The sequence below is a fragment of the Neomonachus schauinslandi genome, chromosome 8, assembly GCF_002201575.2.
Source record: "Neomonachus schauinslandi chromosome 8, ASM220157v2, whole genome shotgun sequence".
NCBI classification, from domain to species: Eukaryota; Metazoa; Chordata; class Mammalia; order Carnivora; family Phocidae; genus Neomonachus; species Neomonachus schauinslandi.
This window is the reverse complement of record NC_058410.1, coordinates 94,777,509-94,796,218: the sequence shown is the minus strand read 5'-3', so window position 1 is coordinate 94,796,218 and position 18,710 is coordinate 94,777,509. Positions and strand designations below refer to the sequence as shown.

The 18,710-nt window shown below is 38.6% G+C and overlaps 1 protein-coding gene across 1 annotated transcript in view; it reads right to left on the bottom strand.

Moving 5' to 3' along the window:
- DST (dystonin) overlaps nt 1–18,710 on the bottom strand; it is a 476,155-nt gene that overhangs the window by 54,258 nt on the left and 403,187 nt on the right. The window contains 8 exon segments of the mRNA XM_044917613.1: nt 56–274; nt 2,082–2,189; nt 2,380–2,499; nt 14,422–14,628; nt 15,524–15,765; nt 17,028–17,112; nt 17,601–17,927; nt 18,129–18,288. Coding sequence (XP_044773548.1) covers nt 56–274; nt 2,082–2,189; nt 2,380–2,499; nt 14,422–14,628; nt 15,524–15,765; nt 17,028–17,112; nt 17,601–17,927; nt 18,129–18,288 — 1,468 coding nt within the window.

Genomic DNA, 18,710 nt, shown 5'->3' with positions numbered 1-18,710 from the left:
AATCACTATTTTCTTCTAATGGAGAATACAACCCTCTCTTTAATATCAAGCTTACCCGATGCTCTTCCTGCTGTTGTCTTAGAGTTTCATATTCAAGGGCTGGGGCAGGAAGCTGAGAGATGATTCTTTGTGTTTCTGTCAGCCATGGCCAAAGTTCTTCATAGGTTTCCCAGAACTGGCTAACCAGGGACTGTGCCCGTTCTAGCTGTAGATACCTCTCTGAGTTTACCTGGCAGATGGCATCATAGTTCTTCAACACCTTGTCTAGTTTTTTCTAGAAAGTAAGAGAATGAAATGTGTTTAGCTGGCCAAGCAGGCCAAAGAGCACATGTACTCCAGAATGTTTTTTCTCACACTATATGCCTAGTGCAAAGCAGGCGCTCAACAAATATATGCTTAATGAATAAATCATTAAAGCCTATTTAGATTGTAACTAGTTCTATGTATAAAAGTTTGTTTTAATTAGAATTTAAAAAGACCCTTCAAGGGGCACCTGGCTGGCTTAGTCAGGAAAGCATGTGACTCTTGATTTCAGGGTTGTAAGTTTGAGCCCCACACCGAGTGTAGAGATTACTTAAAAATAAAACTTTAAAAAAAAATCCTTCAGGTTCATTTATATTGTTGCATATGGCAGGATTTCCTTCATTTTTAAGGCTGAATAATATTCTACTATATGCTAATGTTGTGTTCTTAACACAATAAAACAAACATTTTCCCATATATATGTAAAAAATAGCAAAAATGTGGAAAACATCTTAAAAATACAATAATTGGAGATTAAGCTAATAAATTATGATATATTCACCCAATGGATTTTTATGTCTTCATCAAAAATCATGGGATTAATGACAGAGAACCTCCTCCCACCTCCAAATATTAGGTGACAAAACCCAAAATATAAACAAACAAATAAATAGCCTCAAGTGTGTATGAATAAGACAGTGAGCTTTCCAAACAGAATAAGCAAAATTCTTCAACTATCTTTCTAGGTCCTGTAGGTCTTCTAGGTTAGAAAACAAGTCTCATATGAGTCTAGCAACATTAACATTACTTTCTAGCCCAAAATAAGGACTAACTTCCACAAATGAAAATGTAAGAGGAACTGCTAGTCAACAAAATTAATTACATATATTAGAATCAGAGTAGAACATTATACTATACACTATATTTTGTGAACTGGTCACAGTGATCTAGATTATGGTATAAATTCATATCATAAACCAACAGCAGAAGATAGAGCACCATAGTAATCTAATAAACCACAGAATTACACAGAAATTATTTCATCATTATCAGTGTTTTTCATGTCAAGATCTTGTAAAAATAATAAAGGAAACGTTAAGTTATAAATAAGTAAATTGCCAGAATAAATAGAAGAGGAAGTATCAGTATACAGTTACACTCTATTACTTTGTCTATGGTATACCTTAAAAGCAACGTATACTCTAAAATGTGATCTTAGGCACAGATATTTGTGTCATTTTTTTGCTGTGGGCTATTTTCCTACCAGAAGCATTAATATACATTAATTTCTTTAGTCTGCTCAGATGTCTGAATATGAATGGAACTAAACATTTTTACTTGTGGCTGGTTTTTCATCAATTTAAAAGGATTATTGAAAATACATAAACTAGATGCTTCCTTAGTTATTCAGCTCATTGTTTTTCCTATACAACTTACTGAAATTTTACACAGGATGAATTTCAGCATTAGAGAGAACCACATATTTTGAAGCATTTAAACAAGAGTTGACATACATAGTAACACTTTATACCGATAATAATGTCAGTGATACAGCTAACATTAATTGAATGTTTAATGTGTGCCAGTTATTCAAGGACACAATCCTTAATAGTTTTAGTAATTTTTTATTAGAAAAAATTGTCCCCAGGGTGATTCCCTTAAGGAATATTCCTTTTACTGTCACTCTGTAAGCTTGAAAAATGCCTTATTTAAAACTAATGATTTAGCTGTCTAAATGGCAGCTGTGGATAAAGGAAATGTGCTTCTCTAGGGTTGAGAGCTTAACAGAGGCCATTTATTCAAGAGTCTCACCACCAGTCACACAGACAAGCTTATACCTTCATTGATTGCTTTTCCTCTTCACTGCATGTGGCCATGATTTTATATCCAGATTTAACAAGTTCATCGATAATATCCTTGTGTCTCAAAATCTCCATGGTGAATGTCTGTGATTTACCAAAATAAAGATAAAAAAAGAGAGAGTGTATGACTAAAATGAAAACAATCAGGCAAAGATGTTAAAAATACCAAATTACACTAGAGGGGTCTTGCAAAGTAAATCATGCAAGCACATTGTCTACACTTGGGGCCACACTAACAAATAATTCTGATATAATTGGAAATGCACTTCTTCACCTTTTGAAGCTGCAGCTGAGCAGAGGTCTGGTCTTGCTCAAGCCTGATGTCACCCAGAGACATCAATTTCTTTTCGGTTTCAGTAATCCAGGATAACTCGGCATCAGCTGCTTGGTCAAACTAAACAAAAGATAAATAATTAGGTCAGAAAGTTCCTGTCACTGGTGCCAGAAAAATACCTCTCTACATTTCTTTGAAATATCTTAATTACCACACAAGTGGAAAATTTGAGCTTATCTCTTCATGGCATCCTGAAATAGTTTATGATGATGACTAAAGTCATAAAGAAAGGAGAACTTCCCACAGAGTATTTAAACACAAGCTCTTAAAAGGCACTGGATGTGTAAGACAGCATTAATGATTTTAGGACAGCTAACTCTGTTGCCTTCTTTTTGGTAATCATAAGAATTTTCTCCTTCAAACCTCAATGAGATACCACCTCACACCAGTCAGAATGGCTAAAATTAACAAGTCAGGAAATGACAGATGTTGGCGAGGATGCGGAGAAAGGGGAACCCTCCTACACTGTTGGTGGGAATGCAAGCTGGTGTAGCCACTCTGGAAAACCGTATGGAGGTTCCTCAAAAAGTTGAAAATAGAGCTACCGTATGACCCAGGAAATGCACTACTGGGTATTTACCCTAAAGATACAAATGCAGTGATCCGAAGGGGTACATGCACCCCGATGTTTATAGCAGCAATGTCCACAACAGCCAAACTATGGAAAGAACCAAGATGTCCATTGACAGATGAATGGATAAAGAAGATGTGGGGTGTGTGTGTGTGTGTGTGTGTGTGTGTGTGTGTGTGTATGCAATGGGATATTATGCAGCCATCAAAAAAACGAAATCTTGCCATTTGCAATGACGTGGATGGAACTAGAGGGTATTATGCTAAGCGAAATAAGTCAACCAGAGAAAGACATGTATCACATGATCTCACTGATATGAGGAATTCTTAATCTCAGGAAACAAACTGAGGGTTGCTGGAGTGGTGGGGGGTGGGAGGGATGGGGTGACTGGGTGATAGACACTGGGGAGGGTATGTGCTATGGTGAGCGCTGTGAATTGTGTAAGACTGATGAATCACAGACAGATACAGATCTCTGAAACAAATAATACATTATATGTTAAAAAAAAAAAGAAGAAGATAGTAGGAAGGGAAAAATGAAGGGGGGGAATCGGGAGCGGGGAGACGAACATGAGAGACTATGGACTCTGAGAAACAAACTGAGGGTTCTAGAGGGTAGGGGAGGTGGGGGGATGGGTTGCCTGGTGATGGGTATTAAAGAGGGCACGTACTGCATGGAGCACTGGGTGTTATGCACAAACAATGAATCATGGAACATTACATCAAAAACTAATAATGTAAGGTATGGTGATTAACATAACATAGTAATAATAAAAAAAAAGAGTACTACTCAAATTGAACAGCTCAAAAAGTCAATAGCTGGATCAATCATTGCATCCATCATTTTAATCCATATGATTATGCGGGCAGCATTCTGCTATCTATGTATAAGACTCCTAGCAAAACTCATGAAATATTCACATTTATTTACCATACTTACGTGTGCATAAACGTATGTGCAAAGGATGTTTCTTTATGTAGAGTATACCCCGAAACATCTCACATATAATTTTTTTTCCATCTCATTTAATAATAGCAAAAACCACTTCAAAGAGTATTCTTAAATATTTTAAGAGGTTTTATTTTCCTGATCTTAACAATTCATGGCAGAAATTCACAAAGTACAGAAAAATATACAGAAGAAAATTAAAACCTGGAGTTAACACTGTTGGTATTTTAGTGTATTTTATTCCAGAAGTTGAAAAAGATTTATAAAAGCTTGAGATAATGTTGTATAAACAGTTTCATATCCTGCTCTTTGATTTATTATGAACATTTCCCATGTCATAGTCTTTTAAATGTGAATTTTAAGTAACATCATTGTATTCTAGCATACCTGGATATTTTTATTTACGCTCACTGCATTTTCTGCTATTATATAAACAAACCTGTAATAAACAGAAATCTCTGATGGCATCTCCAATTAGTTCCTTAGGGTAGATTCCTAGAAGTTGACTACCAAGTCAAAAAGCATGAATATTTTTGATACCTTGCATCAGACAGAAGCCAATGCCTCCCAGGGCAAGCAGTTACCATAAATGAGCAAAGTGGGCAAGTGCCCCCACAAGCACCAGGGGTAAATGGTAACTAAAGGTGTGGCCTTAGTTGGAAGACTTAATGGGAAACAGACACCGTGAGCATTCAAGTCCAGTACTGCCAGAACTTCTAATTTTTCAAGAGATCCTGGAAATCTAGATGGGGGTAGGGGATAACTAAGTGGAGAAAAGAGAAGGGTAGAGATAAGAAACTAAATTGGAAAATAATTCATTCTTTTAAAACACTCTGCGACACTATGCAGACTCCTGGGAAGATGGAATAGATATACTTTTCCCTTTTCCTCGTAAGTACACCTAAAAACCCTGGGCGTTCTATACATGCATACACTGCATACAAAACATATGTAAGAAGACTGAAAGAAGAGAGAAGAGAGCAGAACTGCTGTGGATTCTGGCGCTCAAGGAACAATAAAGTGGTGAGTTCTCCGGGTTTTCTTCTTGCCTCACATATCCTAGACTGGATACTGGAGAAAATGCAACCCAGAAACACCCAGAGGCACAGACAAAACCCCAAGAAAAGGCTGCTCTCTCAGCCAAAAGACCAGGAAAGGAGCTCCCTAGCAAGAGAACATTTAAACAATAGCCACTCTATCTAAATGCCACAGAACAGAGGCTGTGGTCCCACGCACACTCATGCCAAGAAAGGCCTAGATTTTCACCCTCATGAGCCAAGAGGACAAGGTGCTGAAGACACTGCTGCAGGGGGATGTCAGAGAAGACCACATAGGGAGCTGGAACTTTAGTTCCCATGGGCCAGTAACAAGGCTTCTGCCCAGTGTCTTGGAGATCATGTGGGGAGCCCCCCACAAGCAGTAATGAATTGCCCCTCTCCGTCTCCTCTAGGGTGGTGTCAGGGAAGGCCTAGTGGAGAGTCAGGATTTTCACCACTGCTTAGTGGTTAACGTAGTCACCTTCATCGAGGTGGTGGAAAAGGCTGCTCAGAGAGCTGAAGTCCATCCAACTCTCACTTCCAGCCAGCAGATCTGAGGAGCGCCCCCATTAGGTATCATGAGGGGCTGAGCGGGGAACCTGGATCTCTTCCACCTGGTAGCACCCCTGGCTTCTTCTGACAGTGGTGCCAGAGGAAGCCAGTCAAAACAGAAAGTTTAATTAAGACCCAAAACTCATAACTTCATAGCAAGAACCAAGAAGACCTCCAATGGAACTAAACAGAGATAATCAGTGGACACCAGTACCTAGAGGACAGAAATGTTAGCACTGTCTGACAACAATTTTAAAGCAGCTATGATAAAAAATGCTTCATTGAGCAATTTCAAACACAGCTGAAATGAATGAAAAATTAGAGAAGACCTTAGCAGTAAAACAGTCTCAGCAAAGAAAAGAGGCTATATAAAGAACCAAATGGAAATTTTAAAACTTAAATGTACAATAACAAATAAGCTCAGTGGATGTGATCAATGAAGGGCACAGAGGAAAGAGTCAGTGAAGTAGAAGACAGAACAGAAATTACCCAATCTGAATAACAGAAAATAGACTGGAGGGAAAAAAAATCAACAGAACCTCAGGGAGCTGTGGAACTACGTTAAAAGATCTAACATGCATGTTATTGGAGTCCCAGAAAGAGAGGAGAAAGAGGCTGTAGCTAAAAAGTACTCAACCATTTTAGAAATGAAATGCAGGAAAAATCTGTGGTTGCCAGGAGTTAAGGAGAGGGTAGAGGTGGGAGACTATAAAAGGGCAGCATGAGGTAGTCTTGCGGTGATGAAATGTTCTGTATCTTGACTGCATCAATGTCAACATCCTGCTTGTGATCCTGTGCTATAATTTTGCAAAATGTTACCCCTGGGGAAAATAGGTTAAGGGTACAATGGGATCATCTCTATATTATTTCTTACAGTTGCATGTGAACCTACAATTATCTTTTAAAAAGTTAATTAAAAACAACAACAACAAAAGTTCTGTGTAGAGATAACCTCTCATCTGTGAGTTCCTGTTCGCATTTTCTCTTTTAGGCATATACTACACCAAATAGGATGTGCTAATTTATACTCCCACAAGCAGAGTTTTGCTGTACGCTCATCACCATGGGGTATAATTTATTTTTTAATAATATTTGCCAAGCTTATCAGTGGACTTCCCTTCATTTTAAGGAAATAACCCACGAGTCATAACCAGGCACAAATATGAATAGCACTGATTGAGAGTACTGTTGTTATGCTTTCCATCTTACAAGAAAAAATAACAAATTATACAAGTGAAGAATACATAATAAAATTATAAATTATTATTACAGGGTTTTTTTTTCTATATACCATGACCCCCTTTGCTTTCACCTTTGCAACACGAGTTAAATAAATTTGCAAATAAATAAATAAATACGGAAGCTATCTGCAGGTCAATTTCTTTTAGTCAACAGTTCAGGATAGAAAAAAATTTTAGATAATCATTTGAATAATGGGCCCAAGCCACAAATATAATAGGGGTAAAAATAATAATTTTACATTTACCTTTAAAAACTCAACTGCATAAGGATCTGAAAGGGAAGACAGGGCTTAAGAGACCTTTCCTGAACAACCTCTAGACATGCTACCTGAACAAAATCTGAATATAAACCAACATCTACCAAAAAATGATGCAAAGCCAGGCTGCTTTAAGATGAAGATATTGTCTGGGCAGCAGTGACACTATCCTACCTGCTGATTAGAACTCTCCTTCAAGTGTCACACATTCAAGAGGATCACTGACACGCGAACGTTGTTCCGGACAAAAATTCAGAGCTTTAGTCCTCAGAGTGCGTGAGCTCCCTTATAAGGGCTGTACTTCTAAAACGACTGTGTACATGTATATATTCAAACGGAATTATTTATTTTTCCTGTATTTCCCATAATATTATACATTCTTTTTTAGCAAAGCCACATTTTTCATTAAACTTATTGAAGGGGCTCATGGTTTCACAGACAGTAGTGTTAGTAAATGTTTTTTCATTCATTCATTACTTTTTCTGCTACTGGGACAAATCAGAACAATGTGGATTCCAGAAAGAATCTTGAAAACCACATGAAAAATTCTATCTTGCGGCACTTGGGTGGCTCAGTGGGTTAAGTGTCTGACTCTTGATTTTGGCTCAGGTCATGATCTCAGGGATGCTGGGCATGGAGCCTGCTTAAGATTCCTCTCTCTCTCTCTCTCATTCTTTTTCCCCCTCCTGTCTCTCCCTACCACTCCCTCTTAAAAAAATTCCATCTTAATCGGCTCAATAATTTTTATGATGTTACTTATTTCAAATGGAACTACTCATCAATTAGTAATAATTCATCAATGTGAAAAAGAAAAAAAAATATTTGGGGGCACCTGGCTGGCTCTGTCGGTGGAGCGCTTGACTCCTAGTCTCAGGGTTGTGAGTTCAAGCGCCACGCTGGGGGTAGAGATTACTTAAAAATAAAATTGTAAAAAAAAAAAAGAAAAAAATTTCAACGAATTTGGGAGCTTCAGGTGTAGAAAAAGAAATCCTCATGAAAAACAAGGACAAGGGTCTTCTTTGCATGGATCATTAGCTTTCAAGCCATATACAATAAAACTTCAAAATAAAACTTTATTATGTGATTCACTTAAAGAGTACAAAACTGAGCAAAACAGTCCAGGCCTTTGTACCTGAGTGCAAGTGCTGCAAGATAATCTGAATAAAATTTAATAGTAAGGACTTTTTTCCTCTACTGACCCCTAAAAAAATAAAGTGACACAGCACTCCACTTGTTTGTGATCAGGCTAATTTTAGCATTTATACGACAGTCCTAATAAATAAAGTCAAGCTGTTAGTGTTAATATTAGTTTAAATCTATTTCTCTCTCTCCTTAAAAAAAGGGATCCAGTGAAAAACAGTATGATGATACATTCTAAGTTGCCAAAATGGAAAGCTGAAGCTCAAACACTGTTTCTTCAACCAAGGCAAATATTTGCTCTGCTAAAAGAAAACAAGACTTCAAGCAGAAATTTCCCTTCTGTCTTTTGAGAAATTTTTTTATTAAATTAGCAAATATTTATTGTCCAGCAACAAACAGAACAGCCACGGGGTCTTCACTAAGCACTCTGCAGTAAAGCAAGGCATTTTATTTAGGCCTATGAATCTTTCAAATGACTATATGTGTGCATTTCTAATAGACCATAAAAGCTGTTTATTTTACAATGTGAGCAATATGGAGAGCAAGTTTACTAGACCAAATTTTAATAAATTTGTTTAGTGCTTACTCAAACAGCAGAAATTGACTTCAAATACATTGTAGATAATCTTAGCATCCATAACTGCATTCTGGGAAATATTTTACTAGGTATTATCAGTGGAGTCTAACCATTGACCTACTCTAACTCCTATTACAGTTGAACTAGTATTTCAGGAATTTCTAACAAGATAATGAAAGACAATTTTTTAAAGATTTTATTTTTTAGGTAATGTCTACATCCAGTGTGGGGCTTGAACTCACAATCCCAAGATCAAGAGCCCCATGCTCCACTAACTGAGCCAGCCAGGCACAGTGATAGTAAAAGACATTTTAATTGGCTATCTCTAACACACTAAGTGCTTCACATACAGTATCTTCTTTGATCCTGACAACAACTGCAATAATCTGGGTATTACCATTAACTCCATTTACAGTTGAGAAAATTGAGGCAGAGAGAAGTTACCTGATTTACCAGAGATTACCCAGCTAGTTAATGTTGGATCTGAGACTCAAACCAAGGTGGCCTGGCCCCAGGGACTGTACTTCTAGTTGCTTGTGCTTGTATACAGTTTGGGCTTCATGAACTCAAAATATTCATGTGATTTCACCAAAAATGGCTCAAATACCCTAACAGTAGGTTTTAACTTCTTATTTAAACATTTCTCCAATCTCTGACAAACTCCTTTTGCATTTATCTAGAAAGTTTCTCTTAAGTGGAAATGGAGGTTTAAGAAAGGCAAAATGGTAAGTGAACCTTAACTCCAAGGGACATCCTTTTACTCCCTTCCCCTGGCTGAGGATCTTACCACTTTCTTTTGATTAGCATTTCCTTACATTTTGCTCTGCATTATTCATAACAGCCCATATTCTCCCACCCTCAACACCTGGAGGGTCTAAACAAATCTCACTTCCATTGGGGGGGGTTTCCTTCTAGTTCTTTAAAAGAAATAAACAGGTGCTTTTTTTCTCCAAGGCTGATTCCTAATGACCCGATGACCTGCTTATTTTAATTGCCCCCAAATCACCAAACTTGTGCCTTTAATATAAAGGGGTCATTGCGGCCAGTAAAATAAGTCAAAGAATTAGAACTGCTGATGAGTGCCTGGGATTCCCAGACCTGGTGAAACACACCCATTTTAGCAACTTCTGACAGCTGTGCATATTTGTAAGAGGCAAAGGACAATGAACTGCTTTGAGGTTTAAACAATCAAAAGGGTCTTGACTTCAGGCTACAAGTCTGTACATCTTTTAAATGAAACTGCCTTCCCCCTTTTCCACGTTGCTCGTTTGGTTCAATTTGCAATTAGAGAAAGAAAGCAACAAAAACATGCTACTGTGCATAGGTTTAACATGCAAAAATACGTACAGTTGCTAACTCAGATGACCTCATGCATTGTGAGAAGGAGGCAGATGTTTTGCTTTGTTTATAAAGCTCACCATCACTATTTACTAAGCTGCCTTGTTCTGCTCAGACTTTCCCTAAAAGTAATGAATGGGCCTAATTCTTTTTTTAATTTTATTTTATTATGTTATGTTAATCACCATACCTTATCATCATTAGTTTTTGATGTAGTGTTCCATGATTCATTGTTTGTGCATAACACCCAGTGCTCCATGCAGAACGTGCCCTCTTTAATACCCATCACCAGGCTAACCCATTCCCCCAGCCCCCTCCCCTCTAGAGCCCTCAGTTTGTTTTTCAGAGTCCATCGTCTCTCATGGTTCGTTTCCCCCTCCGATTCCCCCCCCCCTTCGTTTTTCCCTTCCTACTATCTTTTTTTTTCTTTTTTTTTTATAATTCTTATAAAAAAGAATATTGTCGGGTGTCTGGGTGGCTCTGTCTGTTGGGCATCTGACTCTTGGTTTTCCCTCAGGTTGTGATCTCAGGGTCATGAGATCTAGCTCCGCACTGGGCTCCACGCTCAGCAAGGAGTCTGCTTCTCCCTCTCCTCTCTTCCTCCCTCCCCATCCATACACATTCTCTCTCTCTCTCAAATAAATAAATGAAATCACTAAAAAAATAAAAAGACTATTCTCTTCAGAAGGCCAATGCCTGCCAATCTGTAGAGTCAGATGCATATAGTCCTTTCTCATTAGCCCATAATTGAGGCAGTTTGATTATTTCTCAAATAGCAATAAATACTACTCAAATTTACATAGGGTTCTATCATAGGACTCTATGATTTCAAAATTCAGTGACACGTATTTTCAAAACTTGCTATGATACAGGATTAACATAAAAAAAACTAACCACATCAAATCAGAACTTTTCTAAAAACTATATTTATATAGGGCTGCTACAAAGTCATGCTAATTAGCAGGTATCTGTGTGCACCCTTCCCTTTCCTTTTCAAACTAATTCTTGTCCATGTTTTCCTGGACATCTTTCTTGTCGATGTTTGGAAGCCAATATACTGTGTGATAGTGGTCTGACACCTCACAAAGTCCCTATGCTTTTGCTGAATTCCAAAAAGCAGGTTATAACATTATAAAGGAGGTAGATCTGTATATAAACAACCTTAATGCCTGGGAAAGGGTGAAACACCTTAATAGAAATTTGCTTGGAAACAAAACATTCAGTTATTTAAAATCTAGTTTAATCTAGCTAGGTTATTAAGAAGCAAAGCATTAAATCTACACATTTAAAAAATTAACAAGACATGTTCAAGACACATATCCTTACCCTGTTAACCTGTGGGTGTGGTTATGTTGAGGGTATGGACATGGAAATGTTAATAAAACAAAATGTATGTGACTATGGGTATGTCTGAAAAGACGGGCAGTGGTTATATCATGTCCAATGTTTCAGAGGGAGGAGAGAGAATGGTACATGATTTGTTTATATGCCATAAAACAGTACAAAATATGTGGCTAACATCCAGGTCTCAAGATGTTTTTCCATCATCTCTTATATTGCATGGATGTATTATCATTGTGTAAACAGAAAAATATTTTAGTATCAGCTGTACTCTGGTCCTAATTCCAAACATTTATAAGTGGGCAAAGTTACGAAATAACTTCAGTGATTATATTAGCTCCTTTACAAACTTGAAAATTATAAGTTTAGAAACTATTCTTTGGGGGACAGAACTAAGTCTCTGCCAAACCAGAAAAACAGGTACCAAATTTGTTTTTAAATTCTCCTAGAGAATGATAATTTCATGATCCTGTCAGCACCGTACTCTCCTGGCTCATGGTCCTTGTAGTTGGAGATGCTCTTGTTACATACTTCCATTTTGCTGTAATAATGGCACCTTTCTTCAGATTACTGGAGGAAGTTAGAAAAAATTGCACCACCCCTCAGGATTTTTCCTCTCTACATAATTTGTAAGGAGGCACCACAGTGAAGTAGAATGAGATCTGGGGGCACCTGGGTGGCTCAGTCGTTAAGCATCTGCCTTCGGCTCAGGTCATGATCCCAGGGTCTTGGAATGGAGCCCCATGCCGGGCTCCCCACTCAGCGGGGAGTCTGCTTCTCCCTTTCCCTCTGCCCCTACCCCCTGCTCATGCTCTCTCTCTCTCTCTCTCTCAAATAAATAAAATCTTAAAAAAAAAAAAAAAGAACGGGGCGCCTGGGTGGCTCAGTCGTTAAGCGTCTGCCTTCGGCTCAGGTCATGATCCCAGGGTCCTGGGATCGAGCCCGACATCGGGCTCCCTGCTCCGCGGGGAGCCTGCTTCTCCCTCTCCCACTCCCCCTGCTTGTGTTCCTGCTCTCGCTCTCTCTCTGTCAAATAAATAAATAAAATCTTAAAAAAAAGAGAATGAGATCTGGATTAAATCTGGGTCCAACTCCACCATGTACTAGCTTCTGGGATCACAGTAAGTCCCTTTACTACATACGTTCCTCCCTCTCAAAAAGTGTGTCTCTTCAGCCTAGCTGGAGGATTTCATTTTTTCTGATGGCTTAAGTATATTTTACTGATTTTCTTTATTGCTGGAGGTATTTCATTGGACAGACTTGAAGGCATTTCAAAGGAATTTCACACATGAACACAGAATAAATACATGTGAATGAGAAAATATTAATGGCATTAATATTAGCTGTATGACCTACCGGTAATAAGACATCACTACTACACACATGCTTTCTCTCTCAGAAGGAAGACTAGAAGGATAGAGATCATATTATTTACACACATTCTTCCTTCCATGAGTTTTTCTGTATTCTTTCAGAAAATCTTAAAAAAATTTTCTATAACGAATGATTTTATCAGAAAAAATAAACAGTAACTGTTACTTTCCCAAAGGATATATGTTTGGGACATATACTGACCTGGTTACATTTTTTTTTAAACTTCAGAAAATATCTGCTAACCTTGAAAAGAACTGAGCTACAGTTAATGACATTGGCACATATCCGAGCTTACTAACCAGGACAAGCTCCACCTGCCATCTTGCCCTCATTACTGTCTTACTTCACCGAACTGACCAACCATAGTCAACTTCTCAAGAAAAATCATATTCCAGAATATCTGTCTTGCTATTTAGGAAATCTCTGATGCCAATTCTGAAATGTTGATATCAGTTTTGGTGAAAAAAAAATCAGTCTTTTCCTATAGTTGAATAAACTTCATAAATAAATCCATTTATTTTCCTGTAATAAGGAGGCATAGAAATTGTGCCAAACTCGGAAAACAGAAGTCATGCAAATACATTCCTCAGGCATGAATGCTCTCCCTCGCAAAACTTTCTCAGGCAGGCCTTTTGCTGTCATTGTTTTTCATCAGCTTTTGTGATTCTAGAGCATGGCGCAGACATGAGGAGTGAAGCACTGTGCCATATAAATTATGATATATAATAATATATAAATTACACTTTTACAGCAACCTTCAAAATTCAATTTTGGATGCTCCCACACAATCTGCTTGATTTGTGTTTCTTGTTTCTGGCACATATTAGGAAAAGCTTAGTTACGTAACTTCCACAGCTCTGTTCTAAAGTACACTGCAAGAGCGCACTAACCCTGTCACAGAAACTTTGCAGTAAGATTCTGATGACTTAATGTAAACAGTCCAGATACTCAATAAAAGTTCATCAAAACATGTCTTCTAAACTTCTGTTTCCAGGACCCCACTCGTTGCCCACAGTTTTCTGAGGGAGCTGAGGTGAGGGCTGGGTGCCTATAAAACTCTCTGGAACTATAAAGTCTGCATGAGTCGCAGACAGGTCAGAAACTATCGTTTTTCCCCTTGAGTCATCTCCAGAAAAAAACACGACATCACCCACACCACTGCTTCCTTTTTAGAAAGAATATAGCCTCTCTGTGCCATCACTGTATGGAAATGAGCAGTTAATACTGACTTACATGATAACTCAAAATATTTACTCACAGACAGATTAGACTTAGCCAAGGCATAAAATTAGCATTAGCAATTCACACACGTGGAGGCAAAATGCACTTTGTTTGGAAAGCGGGGCTGATCTTCCCAATGACTGATTTGGTAAGGCTAAGTCTGGGCTCCAGTGAGGCAGATGGCTGTTAACAATGTACGGATTAGCAGTGCCCTGCCTGGCACTCACATGTCGAAGAAACCCGAACTCTTTTCAAACCCCTCCTTTCATTTTTGAAGCGTAACAAATGAATGGAAACCCTGTGAACAGAAATCTTTGCTCAGGTAAAGGCTCAGGGCACAACTGGGGAAAATTTATTGCCGAGACAAAAAACCATGCACCCCTACCTGCTGGGATCTCAGAATGGCAGCATCGATCTCCTCCACCTTTTGAGTGATGGTGTCGCTCACTAATCGGTAGCGCTCGTTGTCCTCGGCCACCATTTTTTCAAGTCCCTCCCTCGCCCTCCATGGTACCAGTTCCAGGAGGGCACTGCTCACTTCGTTAAGGGAGTCCAGTAAGGCTTTGCTGTTCTTAGCTTCCTTTTTCAGTTCCTGAAAACAGAATTAAGAAAACATACAAATCTGGGGGGTAATGCTCAGGAGTTTGAACAGGCTTTTCCCTTCCCCATCATTGGCCCTAAAGTCCTTTGCAGGCCAATAATGCCAGGCACTGGCCGCTGAGTTTCAGTTAAGTTCTAGAAACCTTTATTATTTAACGCTATTCTGTAAAAAGGAAAGTGTTTCTTGAGGAGCTCCAAAGAACAATTCACTGGTCAACATTTGAACTTTAATATAAATGTTTAAAATTTGGGAAACAAAACCAAGCAAGTCGACACGTATTATTCTTTGCTTTCTGGAAACCTCTTAAGTAATCAGGTACCAGAAGAGTAAAATAAAGAGGGAAGTCCAAGCCAGAACTAAAGTAACCCTCAAAATGAGAACATACTGGCTTTACATCATCCTAGCCGAATCATCACCTCCCCAACAACCTTTCACCCACATGTGATCACACTTCAGGGTGGATAAAAACAGAGGCTCTCTCTGAAGAGAAGAACCATGACCATGATGGAACACCACTTTTGCAATGTAAGTAGAAAAGCTACATCATGCTATGCATCTATCTTGGAAAAATATGGTTATCCTAAGCAAATTATGTGTATCTCTAAAACGATCATTTTCCTGTTTTTTTTTTTTCTTCCTTTTCTTTTCTGTTTTCATCATTCTGTCTCTCGGGTAATAAGCTACACTCCCAACCATCAGACACTGGAAACAAATTACGATGCACTGTTTTCATCTCTGGGCTCCTACAAGTTTTCAACCATCAATCTGCTGCCGATTTCTCTTGGGTCCCCACCCATGGAGGCATCCTTCGTTCTGTCACAAACGACCCGAGACTATCTCCCTCAAAGAGAACCCACAGATCCGAGATGCAGAGATGAGAACATACTTTCTGTCTCGCTTGTGCTTGGCTTGCTGCATCTCCCGTCAGGACCTGAGCCTCATAGGAAAGCAATTCCACCTCCACTCTGTCCAGCCAGGCATGGAGCTCCTCCCGTGTGGAGTGCAGCCGCCTTGCGAGCTGCAGTGCCTGTTCCAGAGTCTTGGCTACATCCGTGCTCAATTTTGTAATGTCTCTGTACCTTGCTTTAATGGCTTCCAATTTATCTTGAATTATTAAAACTTCATCACCTGAAATTTCAAAGGCATGTTAGATCTCCAGAAAGGAAAGAAAAGGTAGAGAGAGGGGTTTCTTCAGACATTAATGGACACTGAGGAGATTTTTCTGGAGGGGGGGGGAAAAAAAAGGACGTTTTCCCAAAGACGATCTGACCCAAGAGAAGCCTTTTTCCAGGTTTTAATCTTTTCCCCAGGATTTCTGGCAAATCTCAACAGCTCTGAAAACACAAATATAAAATTGGGAAGGGCTACAGGGCCTTCAGTTACATGAAAGCATCATCTTTGCATCTAACTATATGGTGTTTTCAGTTTTCAAGCAGGGGGCTAAACACTGCTTGGGTTCAAATACTGACTGTGGTTTGTTACCATTTGTAAGATAACCTCTCTGTGCCCTTGTTTACTCATCATTACATAAGGATAAGAACAGAATCCACCTCATAAGGTTGTGATAAAAATTCAGTGAGTTTATTTGCAAAGTGTTTAGAACGGTGCCTGGCCTCTGTGTATGTATGTATGCACATGTGTGTGTATGTGGTACGTATGTGTGGTGTGTGCATGTATTTATGTTAAAAATAATAAACTCATCTGCACTGTTTCAGTAGATCCTCACTTGACTCTACCTCATTTCCAGACAGAGAAATCGTGCCCTGGGCTTCAGACTCCTAGTCCAAGGTTCTAGATACTATATTGAATTCCTTCAACTCATAGTGAATGTTACATGCCCAAAGCACAAGACGGATGCTGAACTGGACATGGGTACAGTGAAGCTTTCCTACAGCCAAAGGAATGACCTAAGTCAGTCTGTATCTGTTTTCTAGTGGGTTGAAGCATGGGGAAATGAAGGCTGAGGGTAGCCACGGGGTGTGTGTGTGTGCGCGCGCGCATGTGTGTGTGTGTCACGAAAGGCAAACGATCTTAACACTGGAAAAATGTGTCTACCACCTATGCACTCATGTAGTACAACCGCCTCCCACAAGTGGAAAACTCACATAACTCTGCTGTGGCCTTCTCAGACGGTCTCCTATGCCACAGTGCTTTGTGTTATGAGTAATACGCACAACTTCCATTAAGAACTCAAGTGAGATCATGAGAAAAGAAGTGAGATCATATTGCAAAACCCCCTTGGGCTTCAGTCTTCAAAGCATTCTGCAGAATGAAGTCTTGGAGTGGCCCCAAAATTATAAAGTATTTTGTTTTTCCCCCTCTCCCTAAGATACTTAGGAAGCAATGCAAAAATGCTAACTGCATGATGAGTTGATTTGAAAGATTCTCACCTGTTGTTTGCTTTAGTAGTTCTAAACCATTTAGTAATGCCTGATCTACATTTTGTTTTCTGAGTAGGATGTCCTCTTGCAGAACCTAAAACACAGGTACCATTTTTATGTGGGGGAAAAAATTTAAATAACAATTAGCTTTGGTTAATCTTAGAGAACTCTGTGTTTCATAGAGATTTAAGTAAACACCTCCCATTTTCAACTAGTCATTCCTGTTCCCCTGTCTCCCCCTCCTCTTTAAGCCATCCTGGCCCATGTCTCATGTTCAGCTACCCTAATTCACACAGTCTCCTTTTCAGAAAATGGCCTATGTGAAGATATTGGACTACTAGTTAATTATGGGTCTTTGTATACAACCCTAAAACAACAAAGGAACAGTGAAAAATCTGGCTATTGAATAAATACAATCTTTTCCGAAAGTGACTTCATCAGAAGTAATCTGTATACACAGGCAAAGTCTTTTTTGAGTATAGCAATTCACCTAAATCATAAGAACATAAAATAATACAGAAATAAGGAAGACTGAGAAAACAATGACAACTGAAATGAAAAAAATAACATAAATAAAAATACCCGAAGTTCAGACTGCTGCTTCCAAAGCCCCTCAGTGCTGTAATCCTGGACTGAGAGCTTGCTCAGTTTGTCATGCACTTCATTCAGCCAATTCATCAGCTCAACTTCATCTTCCCCAAAAATCTTAGCATTACATAAGGCCTGCTGGAGGAGTTCAGACCTGCTGTGACTTTTCTCTTGAATCTCAATGTACCATACTTGAGAGGAGTCTAATTTATTTTGCACCATATCTTTATCCTCCCTGGAGCTCAAAACCTTTAAGGACTGGCCAATGCTAACAGCCTGGTGTAAATGTTTATTGTGATGGATGATGTCATCTTCTAAGGCCTAAAATAAAGTTTAAAAAAAAGAGAGAAACAAAAAGGATGGACAAATAAAAATGAAAACATAAATAAAACGGAAGAATGACATTTGAAATGGGCTGTTTGCAATCACGCATAACACAACAGTATGTAACTCAAATTTATGACATAATACCACAGAGGAGATGGAAAACTGAACCTTACTAATGAGCAATGGGTATCTTACTTTGTGCTGTGCAATTTGTTCCTCAAGTTTAGACGCCTGGGTTCCTATGGGCTCACAATTCGCCAGCCTCTTTTCTATGGTTGTAAGCCACTCATTCAATGGTTCTAGGGTTTCATGAAATTGCTGTGCTACCACCGAGATACCTTCCAACTGACGATTCCTATACAAGTGCCAAGACAGATGTCAGTTAGGGATGAAGAATGTGTGAAATATTCAACAAAAATCTTTACTCATGCTCTTGCATTCGAAATAGTTTTTGTGGAAAACATCCAGAAGGTTAAAGTTAAGATCTCTCACATTTAAAGGACATGCTAAAATAGTTCTCCCACTAAATAAAATTAAAAGTGAACCACAGACCAATTCCAAGTACCTAAATCTTATGAAACTCTTGAGAAATTTGGTTATAATACTTACAATAATAATAGCTGGGTAATAGTAATACCAAATGTTATAGTAACAATAGCAGCAATAATAATGACAATAAAAATAACAATTTACTGAACACATAATCTGCATCAAGCCCTGTTCTAAGTGTTTTATATATTAATTAACTTCAATCAGAGCACCAGTTACTGCAATTGC